The 19,562-nt window shown below is 39.5% G+C and overlaps 1 protein-coding gene across 7 annotated transcripts in view; it reads left to right on the forward strand.

Annotated features, from left to right (window-relative positions):
- The window catches only part of EPC1 (enhancer of polycomb homolog 1), a 68,678-nt gene that overhangs the window by 33,909 nt on the left and 15,207 nt on the right, over positions 1–19,562 (forward strand). For all 7 annotated transcript variants that reach the window (XR_014316795.1, XR_014316796.1, XM_082752151.1 and 4 more), the window contains 8 exons: positions 12,357–12,516; positions 14,137–14,282; positions 14,398–14,604; positions 14,984–15,132; positions 16,515–16,674; positions 17,965–18,141; positions 18,245–18,334; positions 18,421–18,569. Coding sequence is in view for 5 of the 7 variants with exons in the window: in XM_082752147.1 (XP_082608273.1) it covers positions 12,357–12,516; positions 14,137–14,282; positions 14,398–14,604; positions 14,984–15,132; positions 16,515–16,674; positions 17,965–18,141; positions 18,245–18,334; positions 18,421–18,569 (1,238 nt within the window). In the remaining 2 variants the exon portion in view is untranslated. The remainder of the gene's footprint in view (positions 1–12,356; positions 12,517–14,136; positions 14,283–14,397; positions 14,605–14,983; positions 15,133–16,514; positions 16,675–17,964; positions 18,142–18,244; positions 18,335–18,420; positions 18,570–19,562) is intronic.

Here is a 19,562-nt window from a genome sequence, read left to right on the forward strand (position 1 = left end):
CGTAAAAGGTCATGAATTTGGAATGCTAGTCTGTCCTGTGTTTTTAAAGGCAATCTAAATAAACTTGGAGATTACAAGACACTAAGAATAGCTGACCTATAAAGAATAATGATTTGGCATCTGACTCACACTGCATGTCATATTGCACTGTCGTTCAAAAAAAAAACAAAAAAAAAACCACATTTTTGCTGGTCAGGAAACATGTAAGTTTATATTTTGTCTGAGCCTTTCTGCCTAATACAGGTTTCTGCTGTAGGCAGCATCTTGGAGCACTCAAACAGAGCTCTGTTCATTCCAAGCCAAGAAAGTGTCTAAATCTGTAGATTTGCGAACTGAAGACTGACACTGCAGCAGGAAGTACACAGATAAGCTCATCACAGTGGTGTAATCTTTGGAAAGTCTATTTTAAGTTATTCAGCATTGCACCTGTCATTGTCGCTAGTGAAGAAGCGCTCCTCCTTCCACCTTTGTGGCATCAGACCTGAAATTCTGGTCTGGTGGCTGTTGTGAATACAGATGCGAATAGAGTTTAGTAGAAAAGTACTGATAGATTTTACTTGCGTTTTCAGAGTCTTGTGACAAAATTTAGCTGATGAGGGCAGTTGTATGCTAATTGCTAGGACGGTTTCTTCTTTACTACATGTCTTACGCAGTGCAATTCTGAGCATCTCTTCTAGCATTTTTACTTTTTACAAGGCTTATTTTGGTTTTCCCAGATATCTTAACAATTATCTTGATAGTTTTGCCATCTTGGTACATGAAAGCCCTACTTCTCTTCCCAACAGTTACATGCTGTATAGCGCTTTTTTTTTTCTTGTAACGAAAGTTATGATTTGAAGGAATGTGAGATGGGAGCTCTGATATCGCTGACACCGTGACAGTTGCTGAAGGGGTATGGTTAGGCATACTTTGGCAGTCTGTGTATTTTGCAGCCCGTGCTTCTGCTCATCACTACATAATAGCTTCTTTCCACTGTTGTGTGAGGTCTTAAACAGAGGAAGAAAGTACTTAAAAAGTAAATGCTCTGGAATCTACAAATATGTGCTTGTGTAACTGGCTGGGTTTTAGCCATTAGTATGATTTGCCTTGCATCTTCTTTCTCTTAGCTTGCTTTCTTCCATGTAGGACTGAAATGAGTAGTACTGTGGGTTTATTTGTTTATTTTTGAAATTAAAAAAGACCTTGATAGTTCAAGGAGATATTCTGGAAGCTTCCACAGTTTGATGTTTTGTACCTGTCAAATATGAGATTTTATATGGAATGTGTCTGTGACTGTTCTTGAAAGGTGCTTAGTCTCCTTAGGTTGATAAAGCAATCTGCTTTCAGCTTGATTGCCTGATGTGAGATGCTGAGCCTTAACTATTGAACAAACAAATTCATGCAAATGTTGATGCTCAGTTTTCTTGATGATGTTTTTGATGCTTTGCTGTCCCCATGTAACTTGAATACTGTAAAATATTCAGTATAAATATCAATCAAATTCTGTTACTACTTAAGTGTGAATGACTTCTTGAGGTAATGAAACTGTACTTTACAGAAGAGGTGGTTAAACCTGACAGGAATGCTGTAAACATGAGGCAGTCTTAGGGAAGGTGGTACAGCTGTTGTAGTTGTGTGTTAAAGATCCCTGTGTTAAACCCCATGGTTCGGTCACCTTTTTTTTTTTTTATTATTATTATTCTTATTTTTATTTGTTTATATTTAGTTTTTGTTCCTCTTGCTCATTTTCTCCCAACCAGAAGTGGGGTTGCATACCTGTTGGGTATATGTCAAGCCTCTTTAACTCCAGAGTTGGGCAATGCACACTACTGAAAGTTCATGGAAGAAATATGTCAATACCAGACATAGAGACTAAAATAAAAATGTGGTTTGAGCTCCCAGCTTCTGATAGCCATGGGGCTCAGGGGCTGTGAAAGCATGTCTGGTTTTTGCCGTGTTCTTAGCCTTCATGGGATGCCCATGGGCTCCTTTTTGAGACCATGTGTTAGGCTAAGTGGCTCTCTGATAAAGTACAATCTTGCCTTGTGGTTCATTACCAAAACTGTTACTGCATTCTTTGAAGAGTTGGTTACTAGTTGGGCCTATGGTTTAGACTAACCCAGACAACCAGAGATTGACCACTTATTTTTAAAGGTCCTTGTAGCACCACAACTGGATGTTTAGGAAGCTGACCTTCAAGCTCCAGGGAGTGTTAAGTTTAGATATTATTTTCAGGGTTTGTTTTTAATGATTTTTAACAAAAATAAATAAATCTCTTCTTACTGTGAAGAAAAAACGAGTCTAAATCTTTAAGCAGATGTGGGTCTGGGAAGCTGCTGATCCCTGCAGCTTGTGTGGTTTGGCTTGCAGAAGGGAATGGTTTTTAAACCTTCTGTAAGCTTATAATGGAAAGATACAGGCACTTCTCAAACTACACGTTACGGATTTATTCCCTTGCCTGGTGTTTTTTAGTGCCTTTTCTGTCTTGTTACTGTACTGCTGTCAAGTTGATGAATGGGTCAGTTTTGAGGTATGCTCTAAAGGCAAAGGAAAAAGGGTTGGCTTAATGAGGGACACTGCAAGACTTGGTCTGAGGAACGTTTTTGTGGAAGAAGTAGTTGATATTTCACTCCATGGCTGATGTAGAAAACTTCCTGAGAGAAATGTAAAAGTTCACCCAACTTAGTTGTCATCTTTTTGAGTTCTGTCATCTATCTAAATGGTGAAGTTCAGGGCAGGTTGTAAATCTCCAAGTGCTGTGCTCAGTGCTCTGCTCTGCCATACAGCAGGAGCAGTTGCAGCACCCTGTCTGAATGGAGCACAGCTGCGTGTGCCTGTGCATGCTAATACTCAGAAGAGCAGTGAAACAATAGAAACTTGTTTCCTGTGAAGTTGGGTACCGTGTTCCTCATTATTCAAATGACGTTTTTTTTTTTTTTAGCAGTGCTCACTCTTGTTAACACTGATGTGATGTCCCTGTAACATACAAAAATGCTGGAATACAAGTGTAGAGCTTTTGCCATACAAAATGAAGTTGTTAGGTAGGATCACTGACATGCAGTAATGTTCAAGCAAGCAATGAGATTGCTTTGGTTTTCTTTATTTTAGTTTGAGAACTTGATACAGTTTTCTTATGGGTCAACTAATGAAAAATCTTGACTTTCCGCTTCCATATCATACTAAGGGGGAAATGTTTTTGCCATAAAGGTTTATTCAGGCTCTCTGAAATGACTTTATAGCTGGAATTTGTGATGATAAAAGGCTGGATTTTAAGGGTTTTTTCGTTCCCACATAGAGTGTATCCTGAAAGCTGTGACTTCATAAACTGCATCGAGTATTAGTTTTCTGATACAGCCTGCTTTGAGCAGTGGAGGTCATGCCCTGGACTACTGAAGTAATGTGCACTAAAAGCATCTTCGTGTGTCCTTCAGGATCCTTTAGTTACGGTTCTGTTTAACGCGATCACTTAGGTGGCTTTGCATCATTCTCCCCAATGACCGCTGTGCAGCTGGAGCAGCGAGCCATGGTAAGGAAGTGGTAAGGCAGGCTTGCAGTTAATTCTGGAACTGTGAAATGCAGCTGTGTGGTGAAGTCAGGGGCGATGGGCTGAACTGCGCTGCTGTTGGATAGAGGCAGTTCCCCCTTTTCCTTAGAGCTGGCTGTGGTTTTTGCATTACCTCTCAGTGAACCCATTTAGCTCGGGCACAAGCAGAAGACAACTCACCTAAGAATAACTCCGTGCATTTCTGGGCTGAATAGGCTAAGGAGTTGCATGACAGCAAAGGAAAAGGTGGGGAGTTCTTACAGCTCTTAGCAACTCTAAGGAAATAGGATAGCTCCTTCTGAGCTGTTAGCAATTTCCATACAAAACCATTCAAAGCAATGTTGAGCATTATGTTTCTGAGTGGATGTAGTGCAGTTCCGATTAGACAAGCTGCCACACTGCTCCGGTCTTATTAGGGAGTCTGGAGAGGATCTGTACCTGTGAATACTGAGGTGTAGATTCAGTTGGTGAGCTATGTAATGTAGTCAGTGCATAAATGCTGAAGGGTTCCCAGGATTCCTGTGTCGTGAATGTGCTCCTCTGTAGCTTGCTTTGAGCTGATTTCACTTGTTTGTCTGTTTTTCCAGAGTAATTTGGAATATGAAACTAATCTTCATTCAGTCTTCTGGTAACAGGACAGCAAATCACTCTGTTTCTTCAAGCATTGTTATGATCTCTAGTAATAATGTTGTTGGGCTTGTGGATCAAATGCCTGTGTCCTCCACCCCCGTACCACCATTCACTGAACAAATGTAACAAATGAAAATTTCCCAGAATGTGTAAGCAATTCCCTACTGGAAGTTCAAATATGGAAATAAGATTTTTCCAAGAAAAGGACAGGCTCCTTGTATACTCCTAGAAGTAACTGATTTGAGCATTGGGAAAGCAGTAGGCTAAGATGCTGAAGACTTGTATGGCTGACCTCGTTTTTAACCAGTGTTCCAGATAAAAAGACTAATAATTAGCAAGGTTTCTTGATAGTCTGTTAATTACAAAAATGCATATTTTTTTTTAAGTACAATTAGATTACATTTTCACTGAGCAACTGCTGCTTCTAGACAGCTGTTTAAATTGGGATTTGTAGCAGAGATCTAATTATTGTAGTAATTACAGCAGAATCCTTCTTAATTGACTACTCATGAGACTGACATCAGTTGATTAACAGAAGTGATCTCCATGGTCCTTCACCATGTCTGGAATATGAAGGGACAGCTCCGGGCTGTGCCACAATTACAAGCAAACAGATATCTCTACTGCATGGAATGATTTGGGGCGGTGAGAGATCCTGGTTGCCTGAGGAGGGAAGGCCTTACAGCCACGTGATTCTTTGGGCACTTACATGGATGTGAGGAGTTGTTTACCCAATGTTTTCATGTACAAGTACCCATAACAGAAGGATGGCTCACACTTGTTTGCAGCCCAGACTCTGCTTTTTTTTATTTTTTTAAATCTGCTGTCTCCTTCAGGACCCATCAAAGGGAGAGCAAGGCACTGCATGATGCTGCTCTGGTGACCCACAGCCCTTGTTTTGTTCTGATCACATGTGCTTGTTGTAACCAAATTCAAACTATTGCCAACATTTCTATTGTTATTCACATACCTGGGGTCAGGAGGGTGGAAGCTCCTTACCTACTTGCCCAAACCTACTGCATTGCCATTAGCAAAGGTGTTCAAGAGCTGCCGTTTGCTGTCTGAGAGTCCCAGGTCCGTGTAGCCAGGGGCTGATGAGGGTATGTTTGGAGCTCTACGACAGCAGCTACTCGGAACCAGATGCAGTAACAAACTTCTCAGAATGTCATTGCTGTTTTGCATGTCTTAACGTGTGGATATGCATGTGAGGTGATAAAGGGAAAGTGTGTGGTATTGTTTCTGTAACAGGCTGTGAAGGCTCTTGTTTAAGAGCATTTTTAGCTTTCAGCCATGTGAGAGGCCACCACGGCCACTTGCTGTCCTAAAGATTAGAAAAGCACAAGGAAGCTTGAGGTGTCTCTGACCAGTTTACACTGATCCAAGTTGGCTATTATATTCCGGCTGTGTACTCTTTATCTCTCCTTGCAGCATCACTGGTGCTTGTCCTGGGTAGGCAGATGTTGCAGTGGCAAATAGCTACCCCCTGAGTCCCACAGAAACACATCGCAGTGCTTGGGCAGGCCCAAAGGAGGGTCCTAATGGGTAGTATGAAGCCAAGCAGTTCCTGACTCTTTTTTTTTGCTTACAGTGATCTCAGATCACTCTCCACGCTCCTTCCAATCTTGGATATAAATTGACATCTGTTTAGTAGGTTGCGGAATAACTTAAGAGCTGGTAACAGGAAGAGTAGGTTAAGAGAGTGAGACAGTTTGGTTTTTACTCCCTTCTGTCTCCTTTGTGAACAGATTGTTGGGTTGAATCTGTACAGGAATTTCCTTTGGAGTAGTTTGACTATCAGCCTTCCAAAAGAGACTGAACCTGACCATGCAGCTTACCGAGATCCTCATGTGGCTGAGAGACAGCACGTGTACCCCATAACTTGCTGAGCTGAGCCAAGGAACGGGGAGAGCAGGGCATGGTCTGCATGCAGGAGGTCACAGAAGTGCTCTGGGAGTCCCAGCCCTGCGTTACAGGGTGAGTTGGAACGGTCCCCGCTGGGTCTCATGGTGACTTAGCTCTGTCCTACACTGACCTCACACCAAGAACCCTTGGTGCTGATGATGTGAGGTAACCCAGGTGCAGGGACAGCGTTGTCCCTGTGAACTCAGCAGGCAGGAGCCTTGACTTTGTAGCCTGCAGTCAGGCTGCTCCTGCACCAGTTCATCAACTCTCAGATGACACAATCGTAGAATCACTTAGGTTGGAAAAGACCTCTGAGATCAGCAGGTCCAACCGCTAGCCTAGCACTGCCAAGTCTACCGCTAAACCATGTCCCTAAGCACCACACCTACACATCTTTTAAATCCCTCCAGGGATGGTGTCTCACCTGCTTCCCTGGGCAGCCTGTTCCAGTGCTTCACAACCCTTCCAGCAAAGAGCTTACACTTGATATCCAACCTGAACCTTCCCTGGCACAACTTGAAGCCCTTGCCTTCTGCCCTGTCACTTTTTGCTTGGAAGGAGAGACAGACACCCTGCCTGCTACAGCCTCCTTGAGGTGGCTGGAGAGAGCAATGAGGTCTCCCCTGAGCCTCATCTTCTCTAGGCTCTTCATCAGCTGTTCCTCATAAGACTTGTGCTCGAGGAACTCTAGAGTTCTCTAATGAACTCTACAGCTTCTGATTTTCTGGTTCCTAATGTTTTCTTTTTTCATCTAAATTATATGTTTTTTTTTTGTTTTTTTTTGTTTTTTTTTAATCTTAATTATAATGTGTTTGTTTTAAAGGTGAAATGGGATTTTGCTTTTTTTTTTTTTTTTTTTTGAGAGTTTTGGACTGCATGTTACTAGAAGGCTAATAAAAAGAAGTTCATTAAAACAGCAGGTCTGGGAGTTTGTATACTTGTGTGTCCTCAGTTTTGTCTCAGCTGTTTCAGTGTAACTGTTGTGAACCTCATGGTTCCAGACAACTGCCTGTTGAAACTGGCGTCCTTTGAAGGTCTTATGCATCAGGCATTGCAGTGTGAGCTGTGAGATGGTCATGTTGGATGGATGCAAAGGATCCTCACAGGGCATTCTGATGTAAATCAGCAGGTCCGTGGAGGGTAGGGAGTGGGCAGTGGTGTGCCCGGACTGCCAGCACTGAGAGAATCAGCTGTAGCATCCTCAGGGGGAGCTGCTCTGCGCGGGGGGCTGCAGAGTTGGCTGGTTTGGCAATTTCTGCAAACAGTGGTGCTTTAAATTAGCACTTCCTTCAAGAGCTCTGGAGTGAAGTATTTGGGGGGGAAAAATGCAATCAAATTGCAAAATAGTGGATTGTTCCTTTCATTTTTAATAAGATGCAGTCTTTGCTGCTGCCATAACAGAACAACACTACACGTCCTGTCAGGTTTGTTCAACTGCTAGTGACACGATTATGTCACTTGGGCTTTTTATTTGATCACTTCAAATGCCTTGTGTTGTGGTTATCGTACTTTGAATATAGTCTGTCTACAAGGCGTGTTGCAGACTAAGTATTTTGTCAAAGTAATCTTTGTGCCCTGTCAGTGCGGGTTTTCTTTGAGAAACTCTAACGTAGAATCCAGCAAGCAGTCTGGTTGCCAAAACCTCACCAAGTATTACTAAAATGAGAAAGGAAGCAAATACTGTTTGATTTCAGTTATTACACGATTACTTGTAGTTGGGCTGAGCCAGAATTACAGTATGCTGTCTGTGGCATTTTAATTATAATATACAAAGCTATGTGCGCACTCTGCACATAGGGCACGTATGGCTTTTATGTAGCATGCTAGAAATGTGACTTGAGCAGGTACTGCACTTGAACAATTACCCTTGAATTCCTGCATTATCATCTGAGAGAGGTCTTGTTGCTCCTCAAATCAAAGCAGAACAAAAGTTGTAATTCCTTAGCTCACGGCTGTTCCTTGAGGCTGCAGTGATTGCTGCTCTGCTGTAATCCTGCTTTCCCCAGTGCCCTTGTTAATGCCTTCTTGCTTTAGATCATCTTTTCGCTCTGATCGTTTGGAATCCACTTGGCAATAGCAATACAATAAAAGGGGATGCAAGTGACAGACTTTGTCTTAAGAACTAATAGAAAGGAAGCCTACAGAATAAAGAGTTGTGTTTGTGTGTAGTTTTGCTTAGGAAAAACATCACACCTTGCTCCATTCTGGGTAGTCAGAAGAAGGGTTGCTGTTTCAGTGGGCTTTTCCTGTAGACCCTCAAATTAGAGGAAGACTGGAGGAAAGAAGAGAAAGTTGAAAAGTAGTTGTTGAGCTTTTGTTGGTTTAAACAAGTAGCAGAGTAATCTGCAATACAAGGATTAGTGCTGGAATTTTAGCTGCCCAGTTACCTTTCAGGACAGGAATATAGATCAATAAGGTGTAGTTTCATACTAATGGTTGGGTGTTGCAAAAAGTGATGAAGCTGCTTGTTTCCTCAGACCTTGTATCTGGTCGGAGTGCTCTTACTGCAGCCCTTTCACTCTGGGATTGTCTGAGCTCATGATGAGCCAGCGCAGGAAACTATCCTGATGGAGAATTAACTGGGGGGAGGGAGGGTAAGCAGGCAGATTTTTCACTTTGGGCTGAAGTCTTTGACTAGGCTTAAACACAAATTTGGAGGAGCATCAGTGCTGCACAAGGTAGGGGGAATGAAATTTGAGGAACAGTGCCATTGTTCTGAAAGTCGTGGATCAAATTAGCATCACAGCGGGACAGCTCCCAAGGTTGTATTACCACTAGCCTTTATATCAGGCAGAGAAAGCAACCGAGAGCGAGAGGAAAGCTTTTCTGGATATGTGCCTAACGGTGGAGTTCCTGTGAAAGTGAAAGGCAGCTTCAGTGAGAATATAACCATGAACGTGGTTTACTTCTCTGTAAAGGAAAAATATCAGAAGCAAAGAATACATTTCAATAACTGGTTGTTAAACAGGGTACATATGAAAGATCCAAAGGAAGCAAGTTGAGAGAGGGAAGGAAGTGCTAACTCCTCTGTTTTTCAGTAGTTCTGAGTGGTAGTAAGACAACTGCAGGCTATTCCAGCATAGTTCCAATAGGAAGGATAACAGCTCAAAAATCCAGTTGCATGGAAACTGGTGAGTTGGAACAAATAATATATGAGCAAGTAATAGTTAAAATCAAGGAATGGTTTGGGTTGGAAGGGACCTTAAAAACCCTTCAGTTGCACACAGACACACACCACATTGTGGGCAGGGACACCTCTCACCAGACCAAGTTGCTCACAGCCCCATCCAGCCTGGCCTTGAACACCTCCAGGGATGGGGCAGCCACAGCTTCTTATGCAAAGTATGCAGGGTAAGAAGAGAATATTCTGTAAGTATTCATAGTAAGAGGAAGACCTCTTGATTATACGTGATGCTAAGATGGCTAAAAATATTTGTGACAGGGCTTTTCATAAGTCTGTTCTCTTTCCCTCGGTATTCAATTTTTAAAAAAGAATGATTTTTAATGATTTATGCAGCTAAGCCACTCTGGCTAGCTTCTGCCAAAGGGGATCATCTTTCTCTCTTCTTCCTCTCTCCCAGCCCCTGGCAGTTGAGGGAGCTAATTTATCAGAAGGCTAATTGCTTTCAGGGGAATAACAGGCAAGAGCTGTCTCATGCCCTAAATTGTCCTAGGATCAGTCTGGCGAGGCAGTGATAAATCAGGGAACAGCAACGAGGGGCACTGCGCCTTGCAGTGGCAGTTAGCTGGTGCATGAGCTTCCTTTGGACGTGACAACTACAGCCTTTGAGCGTGACTAAGCCATCTAAACATCATGCTAGGCACTCAGAGAAGCAGTTTGAACCAACTTCACAGCTATCTGAGAACTTCTGAGGGACAGATAATGTTCCAGAGGAGAAAGGGAAAGGCTCTGTAACTGCGCTGCTTTAAAACTGTTGAAAAGGTGGGAGCTGGAGGATTTCAGACCAGCAGCTTTACTGCACTTCCTGGAGGAATATGGATAATGAGAAGTATTTGGGCCCACTGATCACTTGGAAGATAATCTCTTTGTGAACAATAATAAGAGTTTTTCAAACGCAAAACCTGGTTAAGCCAGTCCAACTTCTTCTGCAGCAGGCCAAGGGACCTAGTGGATGGTTGCACTTGACTTTTAAAATGCTCTTTGATATTACAAGCTGGTGTTGGTAGCCTAACGTGGCAGATAGCTGCTGTACAGAGGACGTGTATCTGTCCGGATAGCTCTACTTGGAAAAGGATGGCTGAAGTCAAAGGACTTCTTGAATTTCCGAGGAGCTCTGTCTTGAAACACTTGTTGGTGTTTTCAGGAATGTCTTGGACTACAGCACCCATGTAATAAACCAACACAACATCGAGGGCGGCCAGCCTGTTAGGATTAGAAGTTAGGGTTTAGAATACAAAATCATTCTGGCAAAGTGAGGAGGAAACCACTGCATTTTTAAATACCAGGTTCCAGCCTCGGATGAATGAAGTATTGCCTTTGAGTGGGAGTAATCAGCTGTGCAATCACAGCAGCGAACGACTGCAGAACAGAAACTGGAAGCTGTAGTAGGTTAGGTAACTGTAGTGTTTTTTTTAACATGCTTTCATGTTTAAACATGAGAGCTTCCAGAGCTACCAATCATGCCTGATTGTAGGTATTGTCAGGGGAGAGCCATGGGCTGAGCCACCGGCTGAGTTGTTGAAGCTAGGTGCAAAGTTGCTGGTGCTAATTTCTGCCCAAACGTGAGAATTTGGGGTGTGGGGAGGTTGCCTTTATGCTTATTTTCTGTTATTTAGTAGAATGCCTCTTGTGATTTAAAAAAAAAAAAAAAAAAGAAAAAAAAGCATTTTAGGTGCTGTGTCTCCCATGTGACGTGGCTATGTTTGTCAAATGCTAGAGGATCAAAATAAGCTTTGTGAATTCTGCTTGTGACTCTGTGATGTCTCCTCAAGATTAGTCTCTTTTCATATAGAAATTGATTAACAGGGGACAAACCTGAAAAATCTCTGTAGCTAGCTTGAAGAAAAGATAAGCTAAAACCTTGTCAATTCTGGAAACAGAACTACACCTTGCAGCGGGCTTCAGTTTGAGGCTACGTTCTGGTTCTGTAGTTTACAGTAAAGCCATTTTTATAATTTTCTTCTAATTCTTTCAGATGAAAGATGTTAATAGCTGTTATTGTACTGAAGAGGGGTAAACTGAAGTCTGACAAAGGTGTAATCAGACTATATGGTTGAAAACTATTATGTTTTCACTTCAAAACTGAAACCAATTACCTTCTCTACCAACTGTTTTGCTGTACTTCTAGTGTGGGCTATTTCAGTAACCAGCTTTGCAGCATCCCATTGAGAGCTGCATGGACACAACTGATGCAGCACTGGCTTCCTGAGTGCTTGGGAGGAAATGCCTGAACACAGGAACTTAGAGAACCTGCTTTGCTAATAGGCAGAAAATACTATTTTATTCTGTGGGTAAATATTTTTTTATATACATGCACATCTGTTGGTTTTTAGCTCCGTATTAACTCTGCTAATTCTACTTGCTGTCTTAGCAGTGCCCTGGGAAGTATTGAATGCATTTGAATAGTAGCATCAAAAAATTATTGGAATTCATAATATTGTTGATCTGTTACACAGACTGTAGTAAGGAATGTAAATGTATTTTACTTCTAAGCTTGAAAAACAATCGCAGTTTTCTAATGGTTAATTATTCTCGTCACAGCTTATAGTTTAATATTAAACTTCGATGGATTAGGAGGCGAAAAAGGAGGATAATGGGAAGCATTGCAATAAACAAGAATGTCTTCAGGAACCACTTATCTGGATAAAAACAGTTGCTACTCTTAATAGGAGGTGATAGTAGGCCTCCTTTCTGGTTTTCTGGCATCACTGTCTATAAATTGTCATAACAAGTACAGAAAAAAGCTGAAGTGAATATCTGTCTGCGGCTACTTGTTATAATCTGTATGTGTAATCGATCTTAAATCTCTCCAGAAATACGTACAGATGGATTTGTGTAGCTCGGTGTGCCAAGAACATACAACTTAACTAAGTTTAGTAACTGAAGTCCTGTGTATTTGTGTAAGAGGGAGAGCTCCACCTACTGGAAACAAGCTACCAGTTTATGGAGCGTATTTTGAATGAAGTGTGTGATACTGATTTCTTATGTGTCAGAGAAGTCTCAGGGATTTCGAATGTGAGCATTTGCAAAAAAAAAAAAAAAGTCTGCTTCAACTTTTGAAAGTCTAATCTCTGAAAATACTTTCTCGTATTTTTACGTTGACTTTTTGTTTGTTTATAGGAACATCATCTCCAACGGGCTATCTCAGCACAACAAGTATATGGAGAGAAGAGGGATAATATGGTTATACCAGTCCCAGAAGCAGAAAGTAATATTGCATACTATGAATCTATATATCCTGGAGAATTTAAAATGCCAAAGCAGCTGATTCACATACAGCGTAAGTACAGTGATCTATTGTAGTCTGCAACAAGAACTTTATTTTGCCAGTCATTCATTCAAGAAATTACAAATGTCTGAGCTCACATCAAAACTAACTTCTGAGAATTAATTTTGTCTAGCATGTAAAGGAATGTGTACTTTTTACTGAAGAGGTATATTAAATTCTTGATCAAGAAGTAGATAGATATCATTCTTGAGTCTGTCCATTAAAACTCTAATTTTAGCAGTCGCAAAGATCCATTTTTGCTCTCCATGGCATTCAGTAGTTACAGCTTTCAGGAATCTAGTTTAAGAGAAACAGCTACTTTCAGGAACAGACTACCTGTTCACTGAAGCTTAACCAGGATAATACGACAGAGTGGATTGGGAAGTCAAGCAGAAATGGTGGTATTAGTACTATTTGTCTATGCATGGATGGAAGTATTCTACATCTAAAAGTAGGTGCTTTTTTTGATCTCACCAATGACTTCTAAAGGTGTTAGGATGTTATTCTTACTGGAAGATGGCAGTTCTGTGAGCTTGATGTGAGTTCCATGTTAGTTTGAACAAGTTCTGAAAACATTATAAAAAATACAAACTGTTTCAGAACTTTGTTGCATAGTGCAATTATCAGAATGTAAAAAGTAGTATCTGTTGTATGTAAACAGATCTTATGCCTAAATAACGTTGGCTACATGTTAGATTTCTGTATCCATCTGAGCTTCAATGATAAGCTAAATTAGGAGCATGCTCTAAGAGGCAAATGGAGACACCAATGCTAGGAGTCTTCCATGCTGATATTAGGGTATGCTTTTTCATTCTTCGTTTCCTTATCTAGTGGTCTCACAGCTGAAATGACTGTCTTCAGTTGTATTCTGTTCTGCCTATTTATTTTTTTAAATCAAGTCATACTTTTTACAGTGTGAAATACTCACTTGGAGAAATTATCTCTTACAAACTAAAACACAAAAGATGCAAGAATCTGGGAGGTATTGTTCTGGGTGCAGAATGCTGCATTTTCATTGGATATTGTGGAAAATTGAACAGTTTGTGTTCTGCAAGTCATCATTTGTATTTGAAGATTACCTGCTATGTTGGGTAGGCCATCCTGGTAGACCAGTTTGGCCTGATGCTTTTAGGTCACAAAAATAATGGATGAGAATGTATGTGAGGTCTCTGTAATACAGTCTGTCCAAAGTTTTGTTGAAATAGCTCTAAGATGCATGTAGGCTAGAGACTTAATTTCAGAAGTTGATAATACCATCAGTAAAGCTGTAGGATACTAGAGAGCATTGAAAAGTTTGACCAATCTAACAGTTTCTTACTGAAAGCAATGAGGTCAAAAACTTGGATGTCTTAGTCACCAGCAAGTTTTCATTGGCTAATAAAAGCATATCCAAGTAGATGTCAACTTCTATTCCTGAATTTAATGGTATAATTTTTTTAAAAAGAGAAAGCTAAATATAGCTTCTAAGTAACATTACTGTGGTGTTCAAACAAATTATTTTGGTTTTGTGTTTCAAAGAATCTGGCATATTCTAATAGCAATGTCTGGAGTACAAAGCGTTTCTGTAGTAAAACTGTAACTCTAACTTTGTATTGTGTTATTCAGCTTTTAACTTTTCATTGTATTATTCAGCTTTTAGTTTGGATGCTGAGCAGCCGGATTATGACTTGGATTCAGAAGATGAGATCTTTGTGAATAAGTTGAAGAAAAGAATGGATATCTCTCCTTTACAATTTGAAGAGATGATAGACCGACTAGAAAAGGGCAGTGGTCAGCAGGTACAACATCACTTTGAATTAAAAAATAAATAAAACCTAAAATATGCACTATTTATGTGTATGACTATTTATGTATATGACTATATGACAATAACATACTGGGTTTTACATTTAGCCAGTCAGCCTGCAAGAGGCCAAGCTATTGCTGAAGGAAGATGACGAGTTGATCAGAGAAGTGTACGAGTACTGGATTAAAAAGAGGAAAAACTGTCGAGGGCCCTCTCTTATCCCAGCAGTGAAACAAGAGAAGCGAGATGGTTCTAGCACAAATGATCCCTACGTTGCTTTTAGAAGACGAACAGAAAAGATGCAGACAAGGAAAGTAAGTAGATTAATCCTTCTATTTCGTTCTCTTCCTTCTGTCCTCTCAGAAAAAAGCTTATCTAAAGAAACAATCTTGCCATGTAGTGTAAAATAATAAAAGCTGACTGGTTTGTTTTGCTTTTAATTTGCAAGGGAAAAAAGATAAACTACTGTAGGCCAGCTATTAAAGGAAAATTTGTATTTTTTCACTAAATCTGCTGCTAAACCTACTTATGATGGTGGTGTGGTAAACTGTAGCTCATTGATACTCGCCTATGTTTCTCTTCATTTTTTTTTTTAGCTTGTGATTTTTTTTCAACACATAAATACTTAGAACTTTAGTTCAGATTATGTAATTTAAATGATGTGGGAAACCATAAAATACTGTGTATCTACAGAATCGAAAAAATGATGAAGCATCTTACGAGAAGATGCTTAAGCTGCGTCGAGATTTAAGTCGTGCAGTTACCATCCTGGAAATGATAAAGAGAAGGGAAAAAAGCAAGAGGGAGTTGCTGCATTTAACACTGGAAATCATCGAAAAGAGGTAACACTTATTGAAAACGTGCTGCAGAAAGCTTTGGAAACTACTTTATATTCCCATTAATACTTTATAAAATGTGAGAGATTATTTTAAAATAAGTGTTCAGACTTCTTCACTGCTACGGTATAGCAGATTTCACACTTCAGATAAAACTTAGGGAGTCACTCATTGTGGAAAAGTGGCCAGTCACCTTAACCTACACTGGTTTTGTTCTTTGTATTCAAATATATGTATCAAGTCCTATATGTTATGTAGGAAGAAAGCTCATGATTTCAGGTAAATTCCAAAGGAATTTAATACATTAAACTTTTTTACTGCATAGATGAAGGAAATGACAGTTATTTTTAAGGTCCTTCCCAAGCATTACCTTCTTCGTTTTCTTCATTATCTCTGTTCTTTGTAGCAAAGCTTGATCTAATACCCTCATGAAAACAAACAGGCATTTCATACGGCATAACATGCTGTTCTGTGAGTCATCTCCAACTAGTATTTCTTCTGACATCCTGTTTGACAGCTGTGCCAAAGACCAAATGCTCCGTTCTATCAGCTGTCACTTTCCTGATCAACCGAGAATAACATTTGCAGTGTGGAGTTGTCCACACTGTGGAGCAATTGATACTTAGAATCTGAATAAGATTTCTCCAGCTTAAGGATTTGTGTTTGAAAAGTTAAAACACTTTGAGTCAGACTGAAATCTCTAAAAGCAACGTGAGTTAGTTCAACAAGTTAAATATCAGTCTGATCTTTATATCAGGTGCACTTTTTCAAGCACTGACCATCTTCAGAACTAGAGAGGGGAGAAATCCCCTAGATTTTTCAAAGAGAACAAGCTGTTGAATAGAGGAATGACTAATGCTCACTTCATACTGAAAAACTAAGTTTCACCTTAGTACTTCACACAGGACTTGAAATGCAATACGTTTTAAGGTTCTATTTCCTACAAAACTGTTGTGTTATGCAAAAAAGAGAGGATTTGTGAATAAGGTGCTTTGCCTCACTGTTTAAAACCTTTTGTGATAAAGGTGTATTTTTAAGTGGTACTGTTGCTGGGGGGGGGAGCCTGCCCTGTTCTTTCCATCAAGTTTTTATTTCCACTTCTTCCACTTACATCTCCGAAAGATGATAATGCCTTACAGATAGTCATCCTTGTGTTTGTCAGAACCACTTATTGCAATAAAGTTTGCGTGTCATTAGCTCCTCCTCCCCCTTCTCTGGAACAATAATTTTTGTACTTCTGGCTGTCACCCTGGACCTCCTCTTACCCCAGGTTGCAAGTATTATTCATCTGTGTTTGACTGTCACATAACTTTTTTTTTTTTTTTTTTACCAGATGTGTGTTGTAAATATTCTAACAAGTAAGAAATTAAAAACCACTCTGATTTCAGGTATAATTTGGGTGACTACAGTGGAGAGATTGTGTCTGAGGTCATGGCACAGCGGCAGCCAATTAAACCTACCTATGCTATTCCCATCATTCCTGTGACTAACAGCAGTCCTTTCAAACATCAAGAAACTATGGAACTGAAAGAATTTAAAGTTAACAAAGTGAGTAATGTCAGTAATGGAGTTAATAGTTCATGCTGTTACATGTGTAAGCTACAGGATAAGACAGTGTGGAAAACATTTTTAACTGGGGGGGGGGGACTTTCTGATTGGGGAAAAACACTACTACTGGCAGGGAAAATACAGCAGCAAAGCTGCAATAGGAGAAAAATACTTCACTCTGCTGGAGTGATGATAATAGCCTAGGAACTATTGGAATTCCTTAAGACAGAAATAAAAGGAGTATAGATGAACTGGAGACAAGGACGCATACAATTGTAACAAATTCTTGCACTAATTGGTATTAACCTTTTTATTTGATACTGTCTACGGTGTTAGGATATTTTGAACAAAGTTGTATTTATTACCTAAATATTCTACAAAAATGAGGTCTAAAAAAGTAAAAGGCTTAAGCTGTTCTAAATTCATGTATCTATTTTAATCTGGAGGGTTTCTTTTTAAAATTTGATCCATTGATTTTCCTAGCATGCTGGTTCTCTATTTAACTTTTGGATAATGTATTGATTCAGACAGTTGAACAATATTTCTTCTCCTGGCTTTGTGCCATACGTTACATAGCTGTTGTGCCACCAACTTAGCACATTAAATAAGTCCCATCACATAGGATAACGCGTTAAAGTACAACTTTAATTTTAAACAAATATTTATTATACCTGAGGAATGTATAAAGACTGTTCCAGATCCGACAAAATAGAGTGAATCAATTAAAGCTTCTGCTGGAGTATACTTGCCTACTAGTTATGCAGGGTTGATGTAGTGTCTGAAGGCTTGAAATAAATCTCTCTATTAGAAACTTGGAAAATGTATTTGCATAGTATGAGGAAATGTGTTTAATTTTTATTCTCTGAGATGCTAGGTATCTTTGTGAAGTCTAACTTCTGACTTTTAAAGGATTGTTTGATACTTGATAATTCCCTAATACTGCATAAACACCTGTATATGTTAGCAAATAAAAATGGTGCCCAAAGGCACCATTGTATATATTTTGGTCTAATTTTCCAAAATAGTATTTTTATCTTGACCACTGGTGTTCTACCGATGATAGTGTTTGAGGAAGTAGTACTTAATTCACCGTATCTATTAAACATTCCAATTACTGGAAGTGATAAACAACCATTCATGAAATGTCTGCTTGTGTTGGTATCAAGATGTTAGAGAGATGAGTTTGCTCTTCAGCTTTCTTATGCAGGAGTTTTGGGAAACTCCTGTTTTAATCTAATTTGTGTGTATTTATATGCATTATATGCTGATTTTTTTTTTCTTTCCTTACAGCAAGATAAACCTGATGTTATTCGACCCAAAAGAAAGTATGAGAAGAAGCCAAAAGTCTTACCTTCGTCTGCTGCTGCTACTCCTCAACAGACGAGTCCTGCTGCACTGCCAGTCTTTAATGCTAAAGATTTGAATCAGTATGATTTTCCTAGCTCGGATGAAGAACCTCTCTCCCAGGTAGTATCTCCAGAATTTTATGCTGCTGTTAGGGAAATAATAGAAGTAGAACTCAAGAATTTACTAATATCTCTTCCTCACCAACACTACCCCCATTTTAAAGGTTTTGTCTGGTTCTTCGGAGGCTGAGGAAGAAAATGATCCCGATGGTCCTTTTGCCTTCCGTAGGAAAGCAGGCTGTCAGTACTATGCTGTAAGTAGAGTTTCCTTACGTATCATAAGACAGAGCATTGTTGTAGGATAAATTCATATGTCTAATTATTTTTAAATTATTTTAAGCCTCATTTAGACCAACCTGGCAACTGGCCATGGAGTAGCCCTAAAGAGGGAAGATTAGGAGATGTGCGTTATAGATACTGCTTAACCACTCTGACTGTACCCCAGAGGTGTATTGGGTTTGCACGAAGACGGGTCGGCCGTGGTGGAAGGTAAGTACTATATAATTGGTGTTGTTAGTTTTTTTTTTTTTTTTTTTAATAAATCAGTAAGACATCTTTGAAAAGAGAAAAGTTGGGGGGAAAAAAGACATCACAAATTTGGCGTTTGGTATACTTCTTTGATAGCTTCTTCAGCTGATGATGCTGTAGTGGAAGCCACTTAGTACTTACTGCTTGCTTAAATGTTTCTAAATATTTTTATTGCTGGCACTCTTAAGTACTAAGGTGAAAACAAGCATATGTTTTTAGTTGTAATTGGTGTTTCATATTTAAATGACTTGTGTAGTTGTCTTCAAATAAAAGTACTTGATGATAGCAAAAATCAGTTTTCAGAAAATGCATTTCTGATTTTGCATCTGCTGTAGCGCAGAATTTTAGGGAGAAATATTTAAAAGTGACAACTGTTTCAAGTTCTAATCATGGCCCAAAATGTTGAAGAATTAAGGACTGTTACTTCAGGCATTTTATTTCTGAGCTTCTTTAATGGAAACAATTTGGAAACTAGTATAAGTGCTATTTCTATTTTTTATTTACTATTTAGTATAAGTGCTGTTTCTTAAATAACTTGTGATGTGTTTTAATACTGATGTCTTCTAATACTGACGTCCCAGTCATTTTTAAATCTTAATTAAAAAAGTGATTTGACATTCAAATAAATGCTTTGAGTGTCTTATTCTGTTGGCGAGTCAGATAAGAAACTGAAGGCTCTTACTGGCATTTTGCAGGGGAATTTGGAAAGTAATGTGTGATAGCTTTTGGCACTTCATGGGATGGTTGTAGGTATATTCATTTTATATGTCAGTAAAGCACTTAAATTGAAGTTACTTTAAGAGGACATTTGGATTGCATTTAGTTACGTAAGTAATTTTATTGTATTTCTTCATTGTACTGCAGAAGTCTTCCAGCCTGATGGGTTGGGGGGGGGAAATTGTGTCTGTTGCTTTGTCATAATATATACACAATGTTTTACGTCAGCCATTAATA

This window comes from Aythya marila (assembly GCF_965140915.1).
Source record: "Aythya marila genome assembly, chromosome: 2".
In the NCBI taxonomy this organism is placed as follows: domain Eukaryota; kingdom Metazoa; phylum Chordata; class Aves; order Anseriformes; family Anatidae; genus Aythya; species Aythya marila.